This window comes from Phaethon lepturus, unplaced genomic scaffold (assembly GCF_000687285.1).
Source record: "Phaethon lepturus isolate BGI_N335 unplaced genomic scaffold, ASM68728v1 scaffold7712, whole genome shotgun sequence".
Classification (NCBI taxonomy): Eukaryota; Metazoa; Chordata; class Aves; order Phaethontiformes; family Phaethontidae; genus Phaethon; species Phaethon lepturus.
In genome coordinates, this window is record NW_010525463.1 from 1628 (window position 1) to 21288 (window position 19661).

Consider the following 19661-nt stretch of genomic DNA (forward strand, 5'->3'; position numbering starts at 1 on the left):
TTAATTGGGATGTTGACTTCAGACTTCTTCCCTGCCAAAAACTGAAAGTAACCAAATTTTTTCTGCTCTCTGCATTGTCTGTTTATGCCTGCATAACTTTATCGCTTTACATCACCAGCACTTCTGACTAAATTGTTTTCTTGTACTCACAGTTTGAAACCTCTTCTGAAGTCTCTGAATAAGCTATGTTTCCTTCCAGTCAGTCCAAAAATATTTTGTCAGCAAATAAATAAAAAATTACTTTTAACAGCTGTTTTACTTCCTTCTTTAATGTTGTTGCAAGCTTTTTCTTAATTATTCTTGCCTTTTGGCAGTTGCGGTGCATTAATATTTACAAGATGAGATGTAGTTTTCTGTTTATATTAGCAGTCCTCTGTCTGTGAGATCTGGACCAGCCAGAATGCAGGATATCCTTTCTCATCGATTCATCAGGTTCATAATGTAAGATACAGTGATAAATGGCTATGTTGTCACTCTATGGCTGTACAGTCTGTTGCCGTGGTGTTATCTACGGGTGTCACGTCGCTGAAATGACGAAGTTCGTAACTTGTCCGCCCTCCTTTGGGATCGTGTGTGCGCGCATTCGTGTGTCGTGCCGTGTGGTCAGCATCCGTTGGCTGTATGGTGTACGTACGGGGCGTGGGGAATTGCCGGCAGCAGTCTCGCTCGGAGGGAGCTTTGACTTCTGTTCCTGGTCTTGTTGCTTGCTCGCTTTTCCAAAGCGAGAAACCGTGTAAACGGCTCGGTTTGCACAGTTTCGCCCCCACGATGTGTTGTGCTGCCTTTTCTGTGTTAACCGATCGGCTTTGCCTCGCCGAGGAGCACGCCGTGTTCGCGGCGGCGCTTTTTGGGGAATTAGCGGGTAACGTTGATGGTGCTCTGAATTTTCATCGCTGCTGTGACAGTCACATGTGCCGTGCACGTGAGAGCGACCCTGGTGATCCGTATTGCAGCGTGCTAAGGATGACAGCCAGTCATTCAGCGCAGTATTTCAGAGGAGCTGTAGATTCCTTCTAATTCCTGTCCCGTAACTGCCTCCTTGGAGCATTTTTGCCAGAGAGGGGCCGTTTTGGCCACCGAGCTTTAGAAGCCTTTAAAATGTAAGTACGCCACAAACCTGTTTACATTCTTTCAAAAAACAAAGATATAAGGAGCTAAAAAAAATTTCACTTACTCTAGGAGTTAAAACGCAAGCAAATAATGAAAATTTAGCTGGTCCGCAGAACACTTTAAAATTCTTACAGGGAGAAAATTATTAATTTTTCAGCCAGAAGCATTATATCTATGTGTGCTCCAATTTATTGTTGTCATGGTGACTAATGCATGTTACCGTAACCAGGCATGAGGCTTTAACAGGTGAAAAGTTGCAAGATGTGATCCTTGTTAAAAACTAATACATTCAAGCCACTCAGAACCAGGCCTTTTTTTCTTTTTTTCTTTTTTTTTTTTAATGTAGCATGGAGGGTTTTTAACTTGACATTTTTGTAAAAAGATGAGGCGAGTGTTAGATTTTATAGCAGTTGTATTGACATTACTTCTTACCCGCAACTACCTCTGCATCCAGGTGCCTTTAATGTGAGTCAAACACAGTTCTCGGAGAATGGCATTAGATAGAAAAACGTGCCACGACTGTAAAAAATTACCTAACAGCAGTAACCTGCTTCCGTAGCTCATTTGACATCAAGCATCTCACCCCTTCTAGAGCACTGAGAAGCGTACACTTGCCCATTTTCAGGGTTATGAAGCACTACAAGAGCATGAGATACTGGTCTTTATGACCTGTATGGTTAAAAGTTGTCACTGTAAAAGGATTGATTGAATCTTTACCACTCTGGCACCTGACTTGAGACCATTTTGTGACTGTAAACTCTTTATCTGCAAAATGTGGAGCAAAAAATCTTCTGTCTCCAGGTAGGGCACTGGTTAAAGGCATGGGGAGGTTAGAATACTAAAACATAGGCAGTACAGCAAAACACATGTGCTAAATTGCACAGCTATCTGATGAGCTGTAAAGTTAGATGAGGAGTAAATTATCTCTTGCCTTTCTACTTCATCAGAGAGAGAAAAATCTCCATACATATACTGTGTCATTAAAAATACATAAGCTTAAATGTTTGATTATTTCTTATAACTGCAAATTGAATATTCAAACCAGAAAATTCTCATCCTATCATATCTGTTTTTAAAAATGAAATCAAACATGATAGTTGGTCCTGCACGACAATTTACGAACATTTCTATACTGCCTGAAAGAATTTTAGGTGCTTATGAAGGTCCTGAATCTTAATACATCACCAATGAGTTGGTCCACACCAATTCCTCAGATTTAGAACTACTAGTAATTGATATTTTTCTATTCTGGACTTGAGACTTGTCTTTCCAAGTCTTCTCTAGGTCAAAGACGTTCCTACACTGTATTTTGCCTGAAGTTAATTGCCATCATCACATCCTAAATCTCAGAATTTCAGTATCTGACTCGAGTCAGTCAGCTGAGGAGCTTCTTTTCTTCCTGTAGAGGTTTTTAGGCCCAGATTTATGAAAGTATTTAGCTGTCTAAATCTTGTTTAAATGCGTTTCTTCCCTTTAAAAAAAAAAAAAAAAGGAAGTTGCATGGGGAATATGTAATAGCAATTACACTTCTAAATGTCTTCATGGGTATGGGCTTTGGAGACTACCCTGTTATAACTCAGCCTAAATAGGTGATGAACACTAGCAGTAGTATGGCTTAAAAACCTAAGGAGTTTGGTAAGAAACAAAAGGAGACCAGAAGCCATGTCTGCTGAATATTAAAAACACTTATGATACAGTTGCAAAAGAAAATTTTATGATTGTGTATAACATGTCTTCTTCGCCTATCGTAATAGTATATACCTACAATATTTAATTTTATGCAGCTTTTCTTAGTAGTTGCTCCCTCCCCAAGACACAGTGAAATACATGAAAGGTCTTCAGGTGCAGGGGTCTGTCAGGACCAGCAGAAATCCTCTATCTCCACGTGCCCTTAACCTCAGCTGTATTGCCTCTTTAGGTCATCCTAGACATGCACAGCAATCCTATCAATTTCGTTTTGTCTAATTTAAAAGGAGTAGGTGCTTGGATGATTGTATATATTTATAGAGCAATTAACGGATACAAATGAATGGTCTCTACACAGTCCCTCTCTGTGTCTTGTACGCTAGTTTTATTAGCCTGCTTGAAGATTATTTCTCATTTCCTAATTATTATCACTATTGCTTCCCAGCTCCTTTATCAAATTGAACCAGTATGAGAGGTAGTCACTGTGCCTCTTGTTACTGCCCTTCATTTACAGACAGAAACAATGCAGTTCTCCATGCTTTTAATATCTTTCGTGCAAAAGGGATTCAAACTGTAAGGTGATGTATTACTTACTCCATAGTAGTTCTGCTCCTACCTCATGGCCACCCCCGTGCTTCCATTGGTCTTTCCACTGAGGTCAAAAGCTTTTATAGCTTCTCTATGCCGGATTTACTCCTGTTCCATTGTAATAATCTTTACTAAATGCGGAGGATATACCTTCTGAGATCTGCCTTCTTACGCAGAACACGGAGGAGTGTATCTTCATTAGGGAAAAAAAGGACTATGTCAAGTGGTCTGTTAGCTGTGGCCTCGAACAGTTCATAAGAGACAGCTGAGCACACTGAGAATTTGTGATGGGTGCAGTCCATCTTCTCTTGTAGCCAAATACAAACTCCATTAATAAGGATGCAGATCCTTAACCCCTTGTAATATGATTGAAACCTTATTTTATAAGGAGGACTGCTTCTTCTTAAAGAAATCAAATTCCCACTTTGATTAAATATGATGGAGGTTTTTAATACATTAGTGGTCAGAAGGATTCATTTCTGTGGATACAGAATGCCAAAAATTGGAGCAATTGCTAATGCCGCTTTCCTTTCAAAATTTGAGGTTGAAGTCATAACCATAGCATACAGACAACTTAACTAGGCAAAACAGAAATTACAATGCTGTGTAACTTGTAGATGTGCTGATAGTGCCAACATTAACTAGGTTCAATTTGTTTTATGATGTTCACTTGCTTGAAGTTACCATATCAGCAGGGTAATGTTGATGTTTCCAGATTTATCTCTTGCTTTTCATTGCAGAGTTGTGCAAATGTGTGTCATTTCATTATTTTGTGACACATGAAAATGATGTACTTGTTTTGTTTACTTTGTCCTGATTTAATTAGTAGGATGTGATAGTTTGCCAGACTTTTGAATGTCTTCGCTAAGAATTTTTTCATGTGTTTTTGATGCTTAACTTCTTTTCGCTTTTAAAGTCTTAACTTCTAGCCATATTCTGTGTGAAAAGCTGATGACAATTCCTTGCCAGCTTCAACACATATTTTAACGATATGACGCACATAGAAAATACACAGAGATAAGTGCAGGTAAAGAAAGAAGTAGCATAATCCAAACTGAAATAATCACACAGGAGAGGGTAAAATAATTTGAGAGAGAACAAGCAGGGGAGGAAGGAGGATCAGGAAGGAGAAATCTGATCCCCAAAAGCCAGGGTGGGAAGGAGAGGGGAATTCAGAGACAGACCAGACCAGGCCAAGACAGGGTAGGGGAGAAGTGGGGTGGTGACAGAGGGAAGAGGGATTGCGAAGAGGAGCAGGACTCCATCCATGGGTCATATTCAGTTCAAGTGAACTGGTGCTGGTTTGGCAGCATCGCTGGTGTTGAGGACATGGGCAGCATGGGCACATGTGAACCAAAAGCAGGAGATGCCAGCTAAAAAATAAATAATAATCTTTTTGCATGGGCCTGCAAGGTGGAAGGAGTCCCCAAGGGTCCAGAGGTCAATCCAGGACCAATAAAGCCATGTCCAAAAAATATGCAATGGCAGATGAGACCCAAAACAGCACTGCCATGCTGGGGACATTCCTGTACCAATGCCTGCATTGGCTCTTTTCGGGAAGGGAGAAGAGTGTCGTGCAAAGGGATTCGGCAGCAAACTGCAGTCCCACCCATGTTCTCTGAGGGCTTTGAGGAAAGAGGGAAGATGACAGCTCAGGAAGGCAAATCACCTGTATCAATGAGAATGATGAATGTGGAAGGGCAACTTTAGTAATTCTACAACGAGACATCAAGAGAAGGTGATCAAAGTAAATATTCATAAAGAGATTAAAGAATGCCTCATATATTGGAGGAATCTATAGTAAGTCTTCAGATCAAAGCAAAGTCTCAGTTATTTAGCCATTTAGGAAAGTTAGTTATCAGTTGTATGTGCTGGATTATGGAAGACTTATTAACTGTGTAGAAAAGCTGGTAAAACACATAGTGGAATTTGTGAATGGCATTTTTGTGCCTCATGATTTATTTCAAGTGCTGTCATCCTCATATAGGTATTGTAAACAGTTATTTTTAAGGAACATTTCCGGTGCCTAATGATTTTATTCTCAAAGCAAATAGATTTAATTAAAGCCTCATTAAACACTACAGTAAATGACTCTGGATTAATAATTAAATCACAAAAAATATTGTAGGAGTTGTATTCCCTTATTTTAGTAACATGGCTGTATGTGTGGAAAATAAATTATTGTTAATTGAGCACAACAATGGAGGGCTGCTTTGTAGCGAATTTGCTTGGAACTTCTCTTATATCTCGAACAACTGTGATTTTCAGACGGGAGACTGGGGAGAGCCTTCAATTACCTTGCGACCTCCAAATGAAGCCACAGCATCAACACCTGTACAATATTGGCAACATCATCCAGAGAAGCTCATCTTCCAGTCATGCGATTATAAAGCATTTGTAAGTGTTGATAAATTTAGTGGTTTGATTTGCGGTAGATATATTGATCTTAGATTTTGATAGACTGTTGGTTTTTTTCACTTACAGTATTTTTTCAGTCACTTTTAATGAGACAGGCCACTTCCTCTGAAACACTGTAATTGTAATATATGAGAAACAAGGATGCACAGTACTTTCTGCTATGAATTTTGTGATATATTGCAGTGCATGTAGCAATAGTGCTCAAGAAATGACACTGTGAATAAGTGGCTAAGTGTTGTAGGAAGTGACAGTGAGCGCAAACACCACAGCTTCTCATCTGTCACAAATCCCTATCTAGTACTTATGGAAAAATAGTAAAACATTATGTGGGATGCTGATGCCTACCTTAATGCTGTGTGCACAGTAGTTAAATAAGTGTTGCCTTGCTTGAATTTTATACCTGTTTTTGGGGAAGTAGCTATGGAAGGTGGAGATCAGCATCCTGAAGTAGTGTTTTCCATCCATGGGACAAGGGCACATGCAAATCTCTCCCAAACTGATGACTACTTGAACGACCAGTAGCAGTCAGTTCCTTCAGGACAGGCAATATATATTTTTACTTCCCGATAGCTGTGGCTGATTCCCACTTCCCATCCCTGGAGAAACAGAGCTTCCCTCTACCGCTGAAGTTGATTAGTGTCCTCTGGCTGTTATAAACGCTTGTGAAGGAGAGGAAGGTCTCCTGAAGTACAGGAAGTACTATTGGAAGGCTTTGTTTTTTAAATAAAAAATGCTTTTCTGAAGCCTTGAGTTCCCCATCTATGGAGTGGGGGGCTGAAGATGTGCCTCAGCTCACCTATTTAAACTCTTACATTTCCCCTTATGACTTTGCTGAAAGGCACCATTAAAATTGCTGAAGGTGCTGCCCAGACAACTCTGTCCTCTTTGGAGGTGGCCACCTAATGAAGCAAGGCTGACTTATTTTATGAACAAAAGGAGCTTAGCTGTAGTGCCTTTAGCATAATAGCTGGAGGTTAACCACTTGTCCAGGACATGAGTTTTTGATCCTCTTCACCTGAAGGAGCTTGGATCTTTAAGTGCTTTTTAGGATAATCCTCTTTTCACCAAACACTGGAGCATTTGAAGGGAGAGTTTGGGGCTGCTGAGCCTGATTTAAAGCGTATCCGGAAAGTAATTAGAGACTAAGTGCAGGTGAGCATGGCTCCCACTGAGGAGGGGCAGGACCACATCTGAATCTTCCATCAGACCTTCATGGGGCAGAAGTTGCCATGAACGCAGTGATTGTCCCTGGACAGTAACTAGAACCTCTGCCTTCCTCAGCAAGTCAGTGTCAAGGTCCAGCTCGCCTGCTCTCAGTCTTGCTCTCCTCCTGTGCAGCACTCAAATTGAAAAGGAAGCTTAGTGACTTCGAGCTCTTTATATATTTTTCATAGTGTTCAGTAAAGCGAACAGGTTTATCTCAAGAGTGCCTGTTATCTCATTACTTGATCCAGAGTCAATTCATAATCGGATGTAATCTTTGTAGTAGATTGGAAGGTGTGTGGATCATTAAAGAAATTAAATTCGGATGACCAGGAATATCCAAGTTACTGGTGACTAAGGAATCACCAAATCAAAATATCCAAGTTATTGTTGATTAAGGGAACATCTTCCTTTTCTAAGGATCGTGCATCACTGCAGTGTCTCTGTTCCCCGAGCTATAATGACCTCAGCCTTACGGAGTAAAACCCTGGCTTGGAAGTTATAAGAGGGGCAGCTTTCATTGTACGCCACATCACTCAGTTGAACTGTTGCATGTCCTCTGCATTGCTCCCACATGCTCTGGGTCTTTGAGAAGGAACATTTCTAAACGTACAGCAAGTCAAAGAAAAGCAAAATTCCCTCCTAGGATTTCAGATTTTTCTGACAACTAAATTGGGCAGGACCTCTGTGATTTGCTCGTCTGTTCCACAGTCCACGCTGGGAAGCATTTGTGAATGCCTGCAGCTGAGGCTTTTTGCTGCTGTGCAGATGGGACAGGAGCTGCCTGTCTCTTCTCTTTCTTCCTCTTGCTCTGCCATGAGCTCAAAAGCATTGCTTTTATTCCCTTATGCCTGACCAACTGGTAGCTTTCAAGGAAATACTAATTTGTTTTGCCATAGTCTATTAAAAAAAATGGAATAACAAAATTGAAGAAATGGATTGCATCCTTCCCAGAGAAGGCTAAGGATGCCAAAGGTGTCAGACAGCAGGATTCAGAGAGATACAGTTCAACTCAATATGCTTTTGTTTAATTCTCTAATGTCAGAGCTTGCTTTAAATTCCTTGTTCTTCTGCAAGGGCGATACCAAGCCGTCCCATCAAATTAATGCCCAAAGCCTTATTCATGTCACCATCAAGCCCCCAGCTGGACTCGCAGCTGCTTGGTTTATGAATCTTTCACATCTGCAGTCCTCCAGGAATGCCCTTCATTTGTTCCTTTCTGCTTGTGTTTATCTGGTAGTGTTGGTGTTGCTCACCCTTGTGTTTATAATGCCCGGTAAAGTATTTCTCACTAATTACCATGTTGGCTACTGTCCACATTGAAATGTTTGTGCATTTTCCTTCAGGTCAGAGACTCCTGTGGTACACAGTGTGATGTGAAGACTGTAAAGAAAATACCTCAGTTAGGTCAAGAGACCAGAGAGTTGAACCAGTACACTTTCTTTTCAGTTCCAGCTTGTGTTCAGCTGTAACTGAAGTTACTTTTGATAGGTTCTTGTTCAAGCTGGAGCTGGTTCAGTATCTGGTTTGGTCAGCTTAGGCTGTTTCCAAGGGGAGTCAGTGTGGTAGAGTGAAAGGGGTCAGGCAGCGGTGGTGGGCTGAGGAAGAGGCTCCTGCCCACGGTGCTTTCTCTCCTCCTGCAGCTCGCCTACCCTGTTCCCACCACCGGCGTGACTTCTTTTCAGTCCCCTGTTGCTCACTTAGGACTCGAGACTGAGAAGAAGCCATGGCATTGTGCTGCGGCGAGAGTGCCAAGAGAGACACCTCGGTGCCTGGGAGGGCAGCTTGCTGTCCTCTTCCCCCAGTTAAGCCGGACTTGCATGTGACACTATATAGAAATACAGAAACATCCTGTTTGCACAGAGCCACGCAAACGTGCACATCCACAAATGCACACGCCTATAGTGTCTATAGGGGAAGTGCAGAGCACGGCTCTCACACAACCCTGTTAGCCGTCACAAGAGCACTGGCTGCTCGGCACGACTGGCGGGGATGGTGCAGCCCGCTCCATCTCTGGAGGAGCAGCGCCATCCAGACCTGGTGCAGACAGGTCCTGAGACCCCAGAGGAGCAAATCCAGAGGTGCAGAGCCTGCTGCCAGGGTGCAGGAGGGCTCAGGCTGCACATGCCAGCAAGTGACATGGTGAGGAAGAGGCAGGTAGGAAAGGGGACATGTCGGGAAGGCACTTGGTGTCTTTGGACCCTTGGAGAGGAGCAGGCTCCTCTGAGAGCACGGTGGCTTTCAGCGAGCTGAGCCAGGACCCAGCACCAGCATCCTGCTGCTCCCTCTCACCCAGCCCTCCTTCAGATCCAGTAAAGGCTTCAGAATAATAGTTCAGGGTCAGCCTTTTCTTAGGAAGAAGTAATGGTTTAAACTAGTTTTCGGTTCAGATTTGTTTTCTCGGTTTGCTGGTATTGGGCTCTGCTATCTGCACATAAATTAGCTACAGATTGAGTACAGAGAGGTTAACATCACTGCTGCCCTTCACGTCCATGTGATTGCACACATAGCAATATGAATTTGGCAGATGGCAGCTAAAAAAAAAGCAGATTCTCCGTTTTTTAATCAAATGGCATTTTTAAGATGGAATCTGTAGTATTTGCTTGTTGTTGGAGTGGCTAAGGTGATACACTAGAAGACTTTCAGATACCGTTTCAAAGGGCTCTATCTGCTTCATTACACTTGTTGCTGTGCATTCCTGTTTCGTAGGTTAGCATGCTGGTTTAAATGATTTATCAGAGGACTGCAGAGTTAAAAAAAAACTCTAAAACCATATACTAAGTTGATTGCTACCACTATGGTTTTTTATGCATTTTTAGTGCATTTCTGCAGATGTTTGTTCTGGAATTTCAGTTAAATTTTAAGTTTAATGGATTTTTATTTTAGTATTTAGGCTCTATGCTGGTAAAGGAATTAAGAGGCACAGAGTCGACACAGGATGCATGTGCAAAGATGAGGGTAAGTTAGTAAACCTACTCCTTTCACTGTCATCATAACATTAATTAATATTAGCTAGTGATTACTTGTACAGTGCCTTTTTTCTTTTGCGATGTTCTGTTACCCATTTTTTTTTCTGTTCTGTTTTCCATTGCCCTTGCATTTACATTGGTGTTCAGTAAGAAGTCAGTTCTACCTTTTATTTTTATCTCAAGTAATACCAAAATTAAAAGGTAGATTTTATTTTGCATGTCATATCTAAGAAAAAAAGCAAATGTATATGTTGTTTTCTCCTGAATCTTCGAATCTGTTTCAAAGTACTTTCCACACACTTTAAATGTGTCCATATCACTGTGCTTTTATAAACAGAATTTATAGCTCGTATACAATAATCTAGATTGAATTTTCTATGTGAAAATATGTGCTAGTAAGTATATTAACATGTCACCAAAGCCATTGTTTTTTACGTACGGTCTAATCCTACAGTCACATGGATGCCTTTACTCGCATGAGTATTCCCATTTATTATGAGTGAGTTACATGTTTATTGATTGAAGGAGGAAAAGGGAACTAACTCAGTTTCACCTGACGGTGAAAAAGCAGTTAGGCTTCCCTCAGACTGGTAAGAATATGTTTTCCTGTGGCTCTTTGGCTTGATACTGGTTTGTAGAAAATTACAGTGAGGCTCAGTCTATCTCTCTCCAACAAACATGCCGCTGCTGGAAACTCATAACAAGCCACGGGCCAGTACACGATTTATTCCCAACTGTAGTTGTAATAAGAGTGCAACTGTTCATAGAGATGACAAACATATCGTGGTCTGGCATGATTCATTAATGAAGAATACAACTGTTTGGTGATCTAATGAACGTGTAAAATTACATAGATGAATGAGTGAAATCCTTAATTCTGTGGATCGTGTCTTTTATGCAAGAGGCCTCTGAGCACTAGACGTAGCATTCGGACCAGTTAGAGAGCTAGAAGGTGTGTAAAATTCATGCAGTCAGACAACCACTTCCTATTGCTTACATATCTGCAGCACACAGACTTCTGTACAAGCTGTCTTAGCTAAGGGCTGTCAGCAATTCAGGTTTAACTAGGTTGCCTGAAGATCTGTGGCTTTGCAGCTAATTACATGCTAATCTTTCCTTACCTGGGCTTGAACTCCTCTAAAAAAACCCCAGCTTGACGCTGAGGGACCTATAGTCACATACACATGTTATGGGGAATTAATTGAGGCTGCAAGCATACCATCTTCCAATCCAGTTTTCAAATTGTCAGACTTAGCGGTTCAGTTTTTTAGGCATATGCGTGTGCAGATCTTAGGGCAGAATTTGACACCATAGTAGCATATGACAACTTCAGTAAGTTCTTCGACTGAACTAGGAAGCTTAACACCAAAAAAGTCACTCTAAATAATTTACAGCCATTTTAAGATTATTTTTTGTAATAAATTTGGCAAATTTAAATTATATACATGAAAAATTAAGTGTTTGAAAACAAACTTAATTTGAAATACAATTTTTCTGTAAAAATTATGAAGTTGCACTAGTAGTCTATAGTGCCATACAGGGCAGTTTATATAATGCAGCAATGAGGGTTACATATATTTATTTTTTACATTCTCTTTTGAAACCATTGTGCTGTGACAATGTTTATTTTCTGGTTTGAAGGGTTTTTAGTACAAAGTGGTTTGAATAAAACAGTTTTTAATCAGGATTTCATTTATTCTTTCTATGTAGTCCTTTTAATCATGTTCCTATTCAAGTTGGAAGCAAAAAACATTGACTTAATGGGAACGGATTATTAGTTTAGCCTAGGTTTCCCGGTGAGAAAAATGTGTCTTTTTCCCAAACTTTCTCCTTCTGGTTGTGTTCTGAAAGTTGGTGTCTGTGAATTGGGAGTCCAGGTTGTCCTAAGTCATCCTGAAGTTTTGCTGTGATGTTCATTATTGTATTTAAGTACCACTGGGTCGTCATTGAAAATGTGGCATTTTACTTTAAGCGTACTGAAAGGGACATTTCACTTACAAAAAATAAGTGTTTTTACATAGATATGTTATTTGACTGCCTCTCAGGTACTGAATACTGCTCACTTGTCCAGTCTCTAATTTAGAGTCAGTAAGATTTTTACATAGGGTTGTACTAACGTGATAGAGCAACATTTTTTTTATTTTAGTTTGTTACTTGTTTTGCTTTCGTTTATATATTTCAAATCTATAGCATGCTGCAATCTGAAACATGTTGGGGGAGCGTACATCATATATAACATTATACCATGTTGAAGTCCTTCCCTGCAATTTTTTAATCTTTCTGGAGTCAGCCACATAATGATTTTTAAGGAGAATGTATAAAAATGTGGTACCTAATTTTTCTGTCACTCTGGCTTTAGCTTCTCCATCATTAATGCTGCTCAAATAAGTGTTGATATTCACTGGATGTCTTCCAGCCAGCAGATGCACAAGGACAAAAGGAGCCTATCAATGAAAAAAAGAATCTTGATCTTCCTTAATCGTTCGTAGATACAGAGAAACAACAAAAATGACATGTTTGCTGACTGCAGAGCCCTCCCTGTTAGTTGTAGATGTTTCCTGTGCTTTCAGTTATTGCAATTGATGGTGTTCGTTCTCCAGGGAAGTGCCACGCAGACATCCCTCGCCTCTGTCCACCGAGGGGCTTAGAGCAGCCTCCTTCTCTTATAGCTGAAGAGTGAAGGAAGATCCTAAATCTTCTATAATGTAAAAACAACAAAAAAAAAACCCCAAACAAAAAACCCCAACAAAAACCCAAACCCCAAACCTGGGAACTTCTGTCTTAATAACTGTCTTGGCTATCCACTGTGCTTCTCAGCCTTGTGCTCCAGCAGGGCAGATGATGGATTTGTTTGCGGGAAATCGTGCAGGCGCAATAGATTGAGCTCAGCTCAGGCTCAAGGTTATACAAGCTTTTTGTTCCCACCCAAATTACAGCCTCTTGCAGCCATCCAAAATTATGGATATTTGGCAAGAACCGTGCCTCTTAGAGGGATTATACTTTATTTTTCCATTCACATATTTGCGCTCCAAGGATGGATTTTTGTTTTATGGTTTCCCATTTGTTTCCAGCTATCTTCTGTCACAAACTCCCTCTGCAGTCAACGTCACTGTCTCCTTATCTCTGTTCCCCACCTGCTGTAAACTGACCTTTGCTACTTGGAGATGAAATCTTGCTGTCCTGGCCAGAATAGATTTACTAATTATATTTAAGAGATGCCTTCAAGAACTTAAGAGCTTTCATCTTTCTCAGCGTGGAACAGGCAATATTACAAGTTGTGTTTTCAATCAGATTACTGCCTTCGCTTCGAATCACCATAGGAACACGAAGCAAGAATAAAATGTGTTTACATCAAAACAAAGAAAGGGAATAAAGTTTAATTGGATCTAGGAAGAGACTTGTTCTCTACAGTAGGCTCCACCTGGCATTTACACATCTGAATTCCTCAGCCAGGTAGGAAGGGGCCAGTTTTATACTTACTGGCGCAAGCACAGCAGCCAGGTAGGCTGTCCTTGCAGTCATGTTAAATCACTAATGTTGCATACACCAGTTGCACAGTCTGAAGCAATCAGATATTTACTGCAGCAGTAGGGATCTTAAATTTTGTTCTTGGATCCTGCCACCTTCCTGAATATTATGTATCTTTCGTGAAGGTTTTCTTGTTAGAAAAGAGGTTCTTACATTTCAAGTCAAAGTTCTGGGCAACCGTAACAACATAATTCTATTCACAAAGCAGATGTTTAAATGTCTCGCTGATTTAAGACCAAAATGTCAGAGTTGGAATTGTTACCAAGTCTGCTTCTCTTATCTCTGGAGAGGAAGATGAAGGTGAAGCAGAGCTGACTCTTTCACTGAAGATAGGCTGGGTTTGGGGCATTCCTTCCTGATTTCCTCTTACGTAAAGAAAGAGGATCTGGATGTAGATGGCAAGCTCCTTGTTTCTGCTAATCCCCGTCTACTCTTCAATCTCCATTTCTGCCCCAAAAGTAGAAGTGCCCTCCGCAGGCCTCCTAGTAAAACTAACCAGGCAAATACCATGTCAGGATCAAACACCGTATTTGAGAATTTAGATTTTTTGGTCTCTGTTCTCTTGGGAGTTGTGTCTCTGCCTCTCTCGTGTGGCCTCTGCTCTAGGAGGGCCTGCAGTGGAACAGGCACTTGGATGTCACTCAAAAAGAAAAAAGAACTGGTGGGAGGTCTTAAAGGTATTCACTCCTTATGCGCATGCACATCATGCCATCCCGAGTTCTTCCGAGGATTGTATGTCCTTGAACTCCGGCTGAAAGGAATCCAAGGTGCAGGAGGGATGCGCTGCCCTTTCAGCAGCAGATGAGTGTGTACAGATACTGCAAAAGCAAAAAACCTCTCATTCTCAAGTAGATGAGTTGCAGGTGCATCCCCAGTGCAATGTTCATATTAATGATGTATCTTGGAGGCATCCACTAATTGTAGAGAAGTAAACAGTCTTGTACCACAGGGATTACAGATGCTATCTTGCTCCAAGAGGTATTAAATAATGTCAGTGATGCATTTTTAAGCCTTTTGGACTGAGAGAAGTTAGTAAATAGTTGTTACAAGGCAGATTGTAGCTTCAAAATTGCCTTCAAAGCTAACTGGTCAAATGTGAACTTTGACTTTTTATTTCCGTTTCATCTCATGCATGATATTGTCAAAGTGATTCACTCAAAAGGAACTGAACTGTTTAATGAGGCTTCGTAAGGCTTAAATAAGTAACAGACTTATGGGTATGATAGTAGGTGGTACCAATACATATTTTGAAATGTGCGGTTTGATGCCATTTGGAATTAATAGCTGTTACCAGTATGGGAAAAAGTTCAGATTCTCCTAGTGAAGTGGATTCCAGTACATAATTGAATAGTAAAATTGCCAGCTACAGTCTTTAGATAGCTATTAAAAAACAGCATAGGACAGAATGAGCAGATTCATTTGCAAAAGTAAAAAGCCAAGATGAAATCTTAAGATTTTACAGGCTCATAAACTTGTACTCAAAATTGTTAGTGACTTGGCATAGTTGAATCACGTCTTTTTACTGCGTATTTGCAAGATCAAGTGTAGTTGCATATGTGGTAAAACCTAAAAATGAACATGGTTTGATTTTGGCCACTGTATGAAAGCTGAGTAACCCAGTTATAAATTTATATATAAGAACATGAAAGTGGTCAGTGTGGCAAAGCGGAAGTACCCGTGTATCCCGTTTCCTCTTGGCGGGAGATAAATAGATGAGATGAAAGCACTGTGAGAGTGGGCTGGATTACACCAGGTGCTGCAGTATATCAGGTGAATATGTGAGCATCTTTCTTAGACACCATTCTACGTGTGCTCCTGAAGTTCTTATCCAGCTGCTTTGTGCGCGTGTGCGCACAGAGGTACCATGCTTTGTACGCTGCAGCAGTATTCAAAAGTGTTGTTTTAGTGCTCTCAGTTCTGCACAGAACAAGGTATTGCAGTACAATCCTGTCTTGAAAGGATTAAAGGCCCTCTAGGTTATGTTTTGTATTTGCATATATTGCCTTTTTAAAAACAAACAGCTAGGAATATTGCTTTATTCCTAGAACGAAGTCCTCTGCATCTTAAGCCATCATTCATTATCTTGATTTGTTATTTGCAGTTTAGTTTATATGCTAAATAAATGTCCGGCAGTTCTGCACAGCCTTCAACTCAACATCAAAATACAGGTGGAAATGCTTTACTCAGTTAAGACAATCTGTACTACTGTACTATGGAAATCTGTTTAGAGTCTGCTTGAGAGTATGGTGTTTTTTTCAGTGAAACGAAAGAAAATTCATAAACAAGATGGGAAGCAAGCTTGCTTGCGCTCTCACTCTTTCTCTCTCTGGCACTGCTGCTCTTGCACCCTGTATGACCAGTTTCAAAAGGAGGAACTGGGAGCAGCCCTGTCCCACACTAATGGGGGTTTTGGCACTGTCCTGCATAATGGCAGCAGTGGGTTCAGATGCCAACTCAGAAGGGTCTTAAATCCCGACCTTTATTGCAAAGCGAGTACTGGAATAACTAGGCAGTTCTGCAAGAGATGCCTTCCACCTCCTTCCACCGGAGGCGTCTCCCTGCTGAGTACTGAGGGAGCGAAGCAGCTTCATTGCAGCAGCTGCATCAAAACCCAGGAGGGGCTGCTGTTCCTGGTATTCTTTATTCTGAAGGTCAAGAGGCTCTGTGTCTTTCTGGGGGTCTGGGGAAGCTGAAGAAACGTCACATTAGACGTAGGATGGCGATGCTTTCTTCCATCTTCCTGTGTCTGCAGTGAAGCCCACTTTATGGTCCTTGAGTTACACGTGGCCTATTTCTCCATAGTCATCTACTTGTCCCGTAGGAAGTATTTCAGAAGTGGGACCAAAGCTCAGTCTCTCTGGCACGCAGACTCTGCAGCGTTTAAGACTCCTCGCTGCAGGAGCAGTGCATCTGAGGAGACCGGGCATGCACATCTGTCCTGATGTAGGTGACCAGCTGATCAGAGGCAGGCAGTGGCAACGAGCCTAGAATATGCTTGCCGTTCGTCCAGATGATTCTCCTAAAGAAGTGTATTAAAACAAAGAGCCAAAGTTGCAGTCGCAAACAATGGAGTTCGTAAGAACTATGACCAGTTCCAGGCTAGTGAGGACTTGCCCAAAGACAGGGTCCTGTCACTATGATTGCTTCTACATGAGATAAAATCTAATCCTGCTACCATGGTATGAACATGCCTTGGAGCATTAGACCGTATGTCAGCATGCACATGACATCCAATGCCAGCCTTCAGCTGTGGCTCCTATAACTTTGGCTCAAGTCCATATGCTTCCTATAGAGGCACCAGATGGACAAGAATATTTTGTCATTTCATCGTGTCCTCACATTGTTGATAACTGTGGCGAGAACCTAAAAAGCCCAAGGAAAGAGAATACTGACTCCTGTATCCCACCTTCTCAGATGCTGGTCACAGGCACAGGCAGAAATGTCCAGTTGGCCCTCAGGGAGGTGTGAAATGTCTGACTGTGAAAGCTGTGGGACTTCATCTCAACATCCTAGAATTTAGAGCCAAAGCAGTTACAGTGTCTGAGTGGATGGTAATTCAGGTTGTATTTCTGAAAACTCAGGTTACACATCCTGGCAGCCACCTCCTCCATTAAAAAGAAAGGAACAGCAAGCAAATAGTATGAGCTCACCGTGACAGCTCAAAACTGTTGAAGTGTGGAAACTAATAATTATATAGTGAACTTCAGTTTCTCCATCACTGGGAGTCAAACCAGAGGCGGGGGGGGATCGAGCTCTGTGTTTTTCATGATAGCTCTGTCATAATAGCCAAGGTTGTTATTCCACTGTCCAACTGTTTGTTGCAATGGGGGCATGAGTGCAGAATTGCTTCCCAAAATCATGCTTCTACGCTGGACTACAGTCTTCCAGAACACCTTTACACTAATCCTGGGGTTTGTATGGTTTGCAAGCTGATAAGGGACATCCGCTGCTCCTTACCAGCTGAGACAGTTTGGCTTAATAAATTATAAATGTCACAGAATCACAGAATCACAGAAACACTAGGTTGGAAAGGACCTTCAAGATCATCAAGTCCAACCATTAAGCCAGCGCCACCATGTCCCCTAGACCATGTCCTGAAGTGCCACATCCACACGTTTCTTGAACACTTCCAGAGATGGCGACTCCCCCCCCTCCCTGGGCAGCCTGTTCCAATGCCTGACCACCCTCTCAGTGAAGAAATTTTTCCTAATATCCAATCTAACCCTCCCCTGGCGCAACTTGAAGCCATTTCCTCTTGTCCTATCGCTAGTTACTTGGGAGAAGAGGCCAACACCCTCGTCGCCACAACCCCCTTTCAGGTAGTTGTAGAGAGCGATAAGGTCTCCTCTCAGCCTCCTCTTCTCCACACTAAACAACCCCAGTTCCCTCAGCCGCTCCTCATAAGACTTGTGCTCCAGACCCCTCACCAGCTTCGTTGCCCTTCTCTGGACACGCTCCAGCACCTCAACATCCTTCTTGTAGTGAGGGCCATCAGTCTCTCATTCATTTCCTAATTTGGCAGATATAATTTAATAGTATCTTGATGAGCTATTTCACCAGATGCAGTCTTCTGGCAGTTCACGACCTCGATTAAATACTAAAGATCAGGTCTGCTCTAGACAAACCCAGGTGAATGTGGAGCAGGTAAGGAAGATGATTAAATTACAAACTACTGGTCTAGATGAAAGAGGAGTCCCAGATGGTTAGTACAACGTGGTCTTGCCAACAGGAAGAAGCTTCACCTTTATGGCTGGAAGATAGTGAAAATTAGACCAAAAAGCTAAAATAAATAACTTAGTAGCTGTGTTTGTATAGCATGTTGGAGGAGAAGAGGAATTTTGCTGCTAAGGAGGCGAGGAAGGAGATAATTACAATAATCAAAATGGGAGACAAAGAGCTCCTGAGAGTAGCTGTCGGGATAGAAAGAAGGGACAAAAGTTGGATGATTGCTGGGTTGCCAGATGATTACAGGGATGTTGTCATATTTGCGAATATTTTCTCTGGATACAAGCATATGCGGGGTACGTTGCTTTTTGTTCTGATAGATGTATGTACTGCTGCTTCCGTACAGTCACTGTCGTGCTCTCTGTGCATTGAAATTGAATTTTATCATTTGAGAACTATTATAGAGACACACACACATACACACAGGTATGTACTTGCTCTGCTTTTGGCAGGAATAATGCTCCTTTCTCCACTCGGTTCAGAGACATGCAAATCAGATTAGTGTCTTCCTTCAGATTTTGTTGTATTCTTCAGGATGTTTTACCGTTTAAACTTTCATTTTTTAAAAATGCCTAGCCTTCTGGGTCAAAGAAGCTTTCTCCAGGATAAATTGACACTTGATTGTCATCTTGAGTCTCCTGCCATCTGATACTGAGAGATGCAACAGTCTTCTCCGTTACACGGAAGGGTGGGGCTCTCCTTGAGGCTTTAATTAGAGGTTTTAGCCTTCATGGCACAGGACACTAATGGCAGAATGTAGCTGGATCTGTAGCTTTGAATTTTATGCTGGCAAAAACGGAGTCTCATTTGATCTGGAAGGAAGGAGATCTGATAAGGGGACTTGATTACAAGGTTTTTTTCCTTTTCAGCTTTTGTTTGTTTTGCTCTCTAGTGTTAGCATCACCTATTTTTCAGACAGATTTCTTTTCAGATACAGTCTGTGTTTTCAAGCTTATGTCTGTGCTATTTTATTTTTCTTGAAGAATACAAAACCACCACTGCTACTTTTGTTCAGCTGCTCTAATGATCTTTCTAGTTGCCAATTCTAGACCTTTCAATGTGTTGACGCTCTCATTCTGTGTGCTGATATTTCTTCATCTTTAACTGTAGCTGAACTTACTCTTTCCTCTCAAGAAAATGTTTGCTTGATCTCTATGACTGTTTGCAGATACTACCACGAGTGAGTGTTCTCTGAACTTTGTCTACATTACTTATCTACAGTAGTTTTGTACAGAATAGTCTTGTCCGTCATCGCCTTCCACTTTAAAATAATTCAAATCAGCTATAAACTATTACGCCGCTTTTTTGTTTGGTTGATTGGTTTTTGGTTTTGTTAGTAAATTTAATCCGTAAACTAATCAACAGGTTTTCTGTAGAAAACTTAAATCTATCCCAAATATTTGCCCAAATATATTGCACCAGTCTGTTCAGCAG

General features: G+C 41.3%; 1 protein-coding gene across 1 annotated transcript in view; it reads left to right on the forward strand.

Annotated features, from left to right (window-relative positions):
- Positions 1–369: 369 nt before the first annotated feature.
- The window catches only part of LOC104617426 (ankyrin repeat and sterile alpha motif domain-containing protein 1B-like), a gene marked incomplete at its 5' end in the record, with an annotated part of 35311 nt that continues 16019 nt past the window's right edge, over positions 370–19661 (forward strand). Inside the window, 4 exons of the mRNA XM_010282742.1 lie at positions 370–441; positions 5653–5781; positions 9892–9967; positions 17545–17552. Of these exons, the coding sequence (XP_010281044.1) occupies positions 370–441; positions 5653–5781; positions 9892–9967; positions 17545–17552 (285 nt within the window). The remainder of the gene's footprint in view (positions 442–5652; positions 5782–9891; positions 9968–17544; positions 17553–19661) is intronic.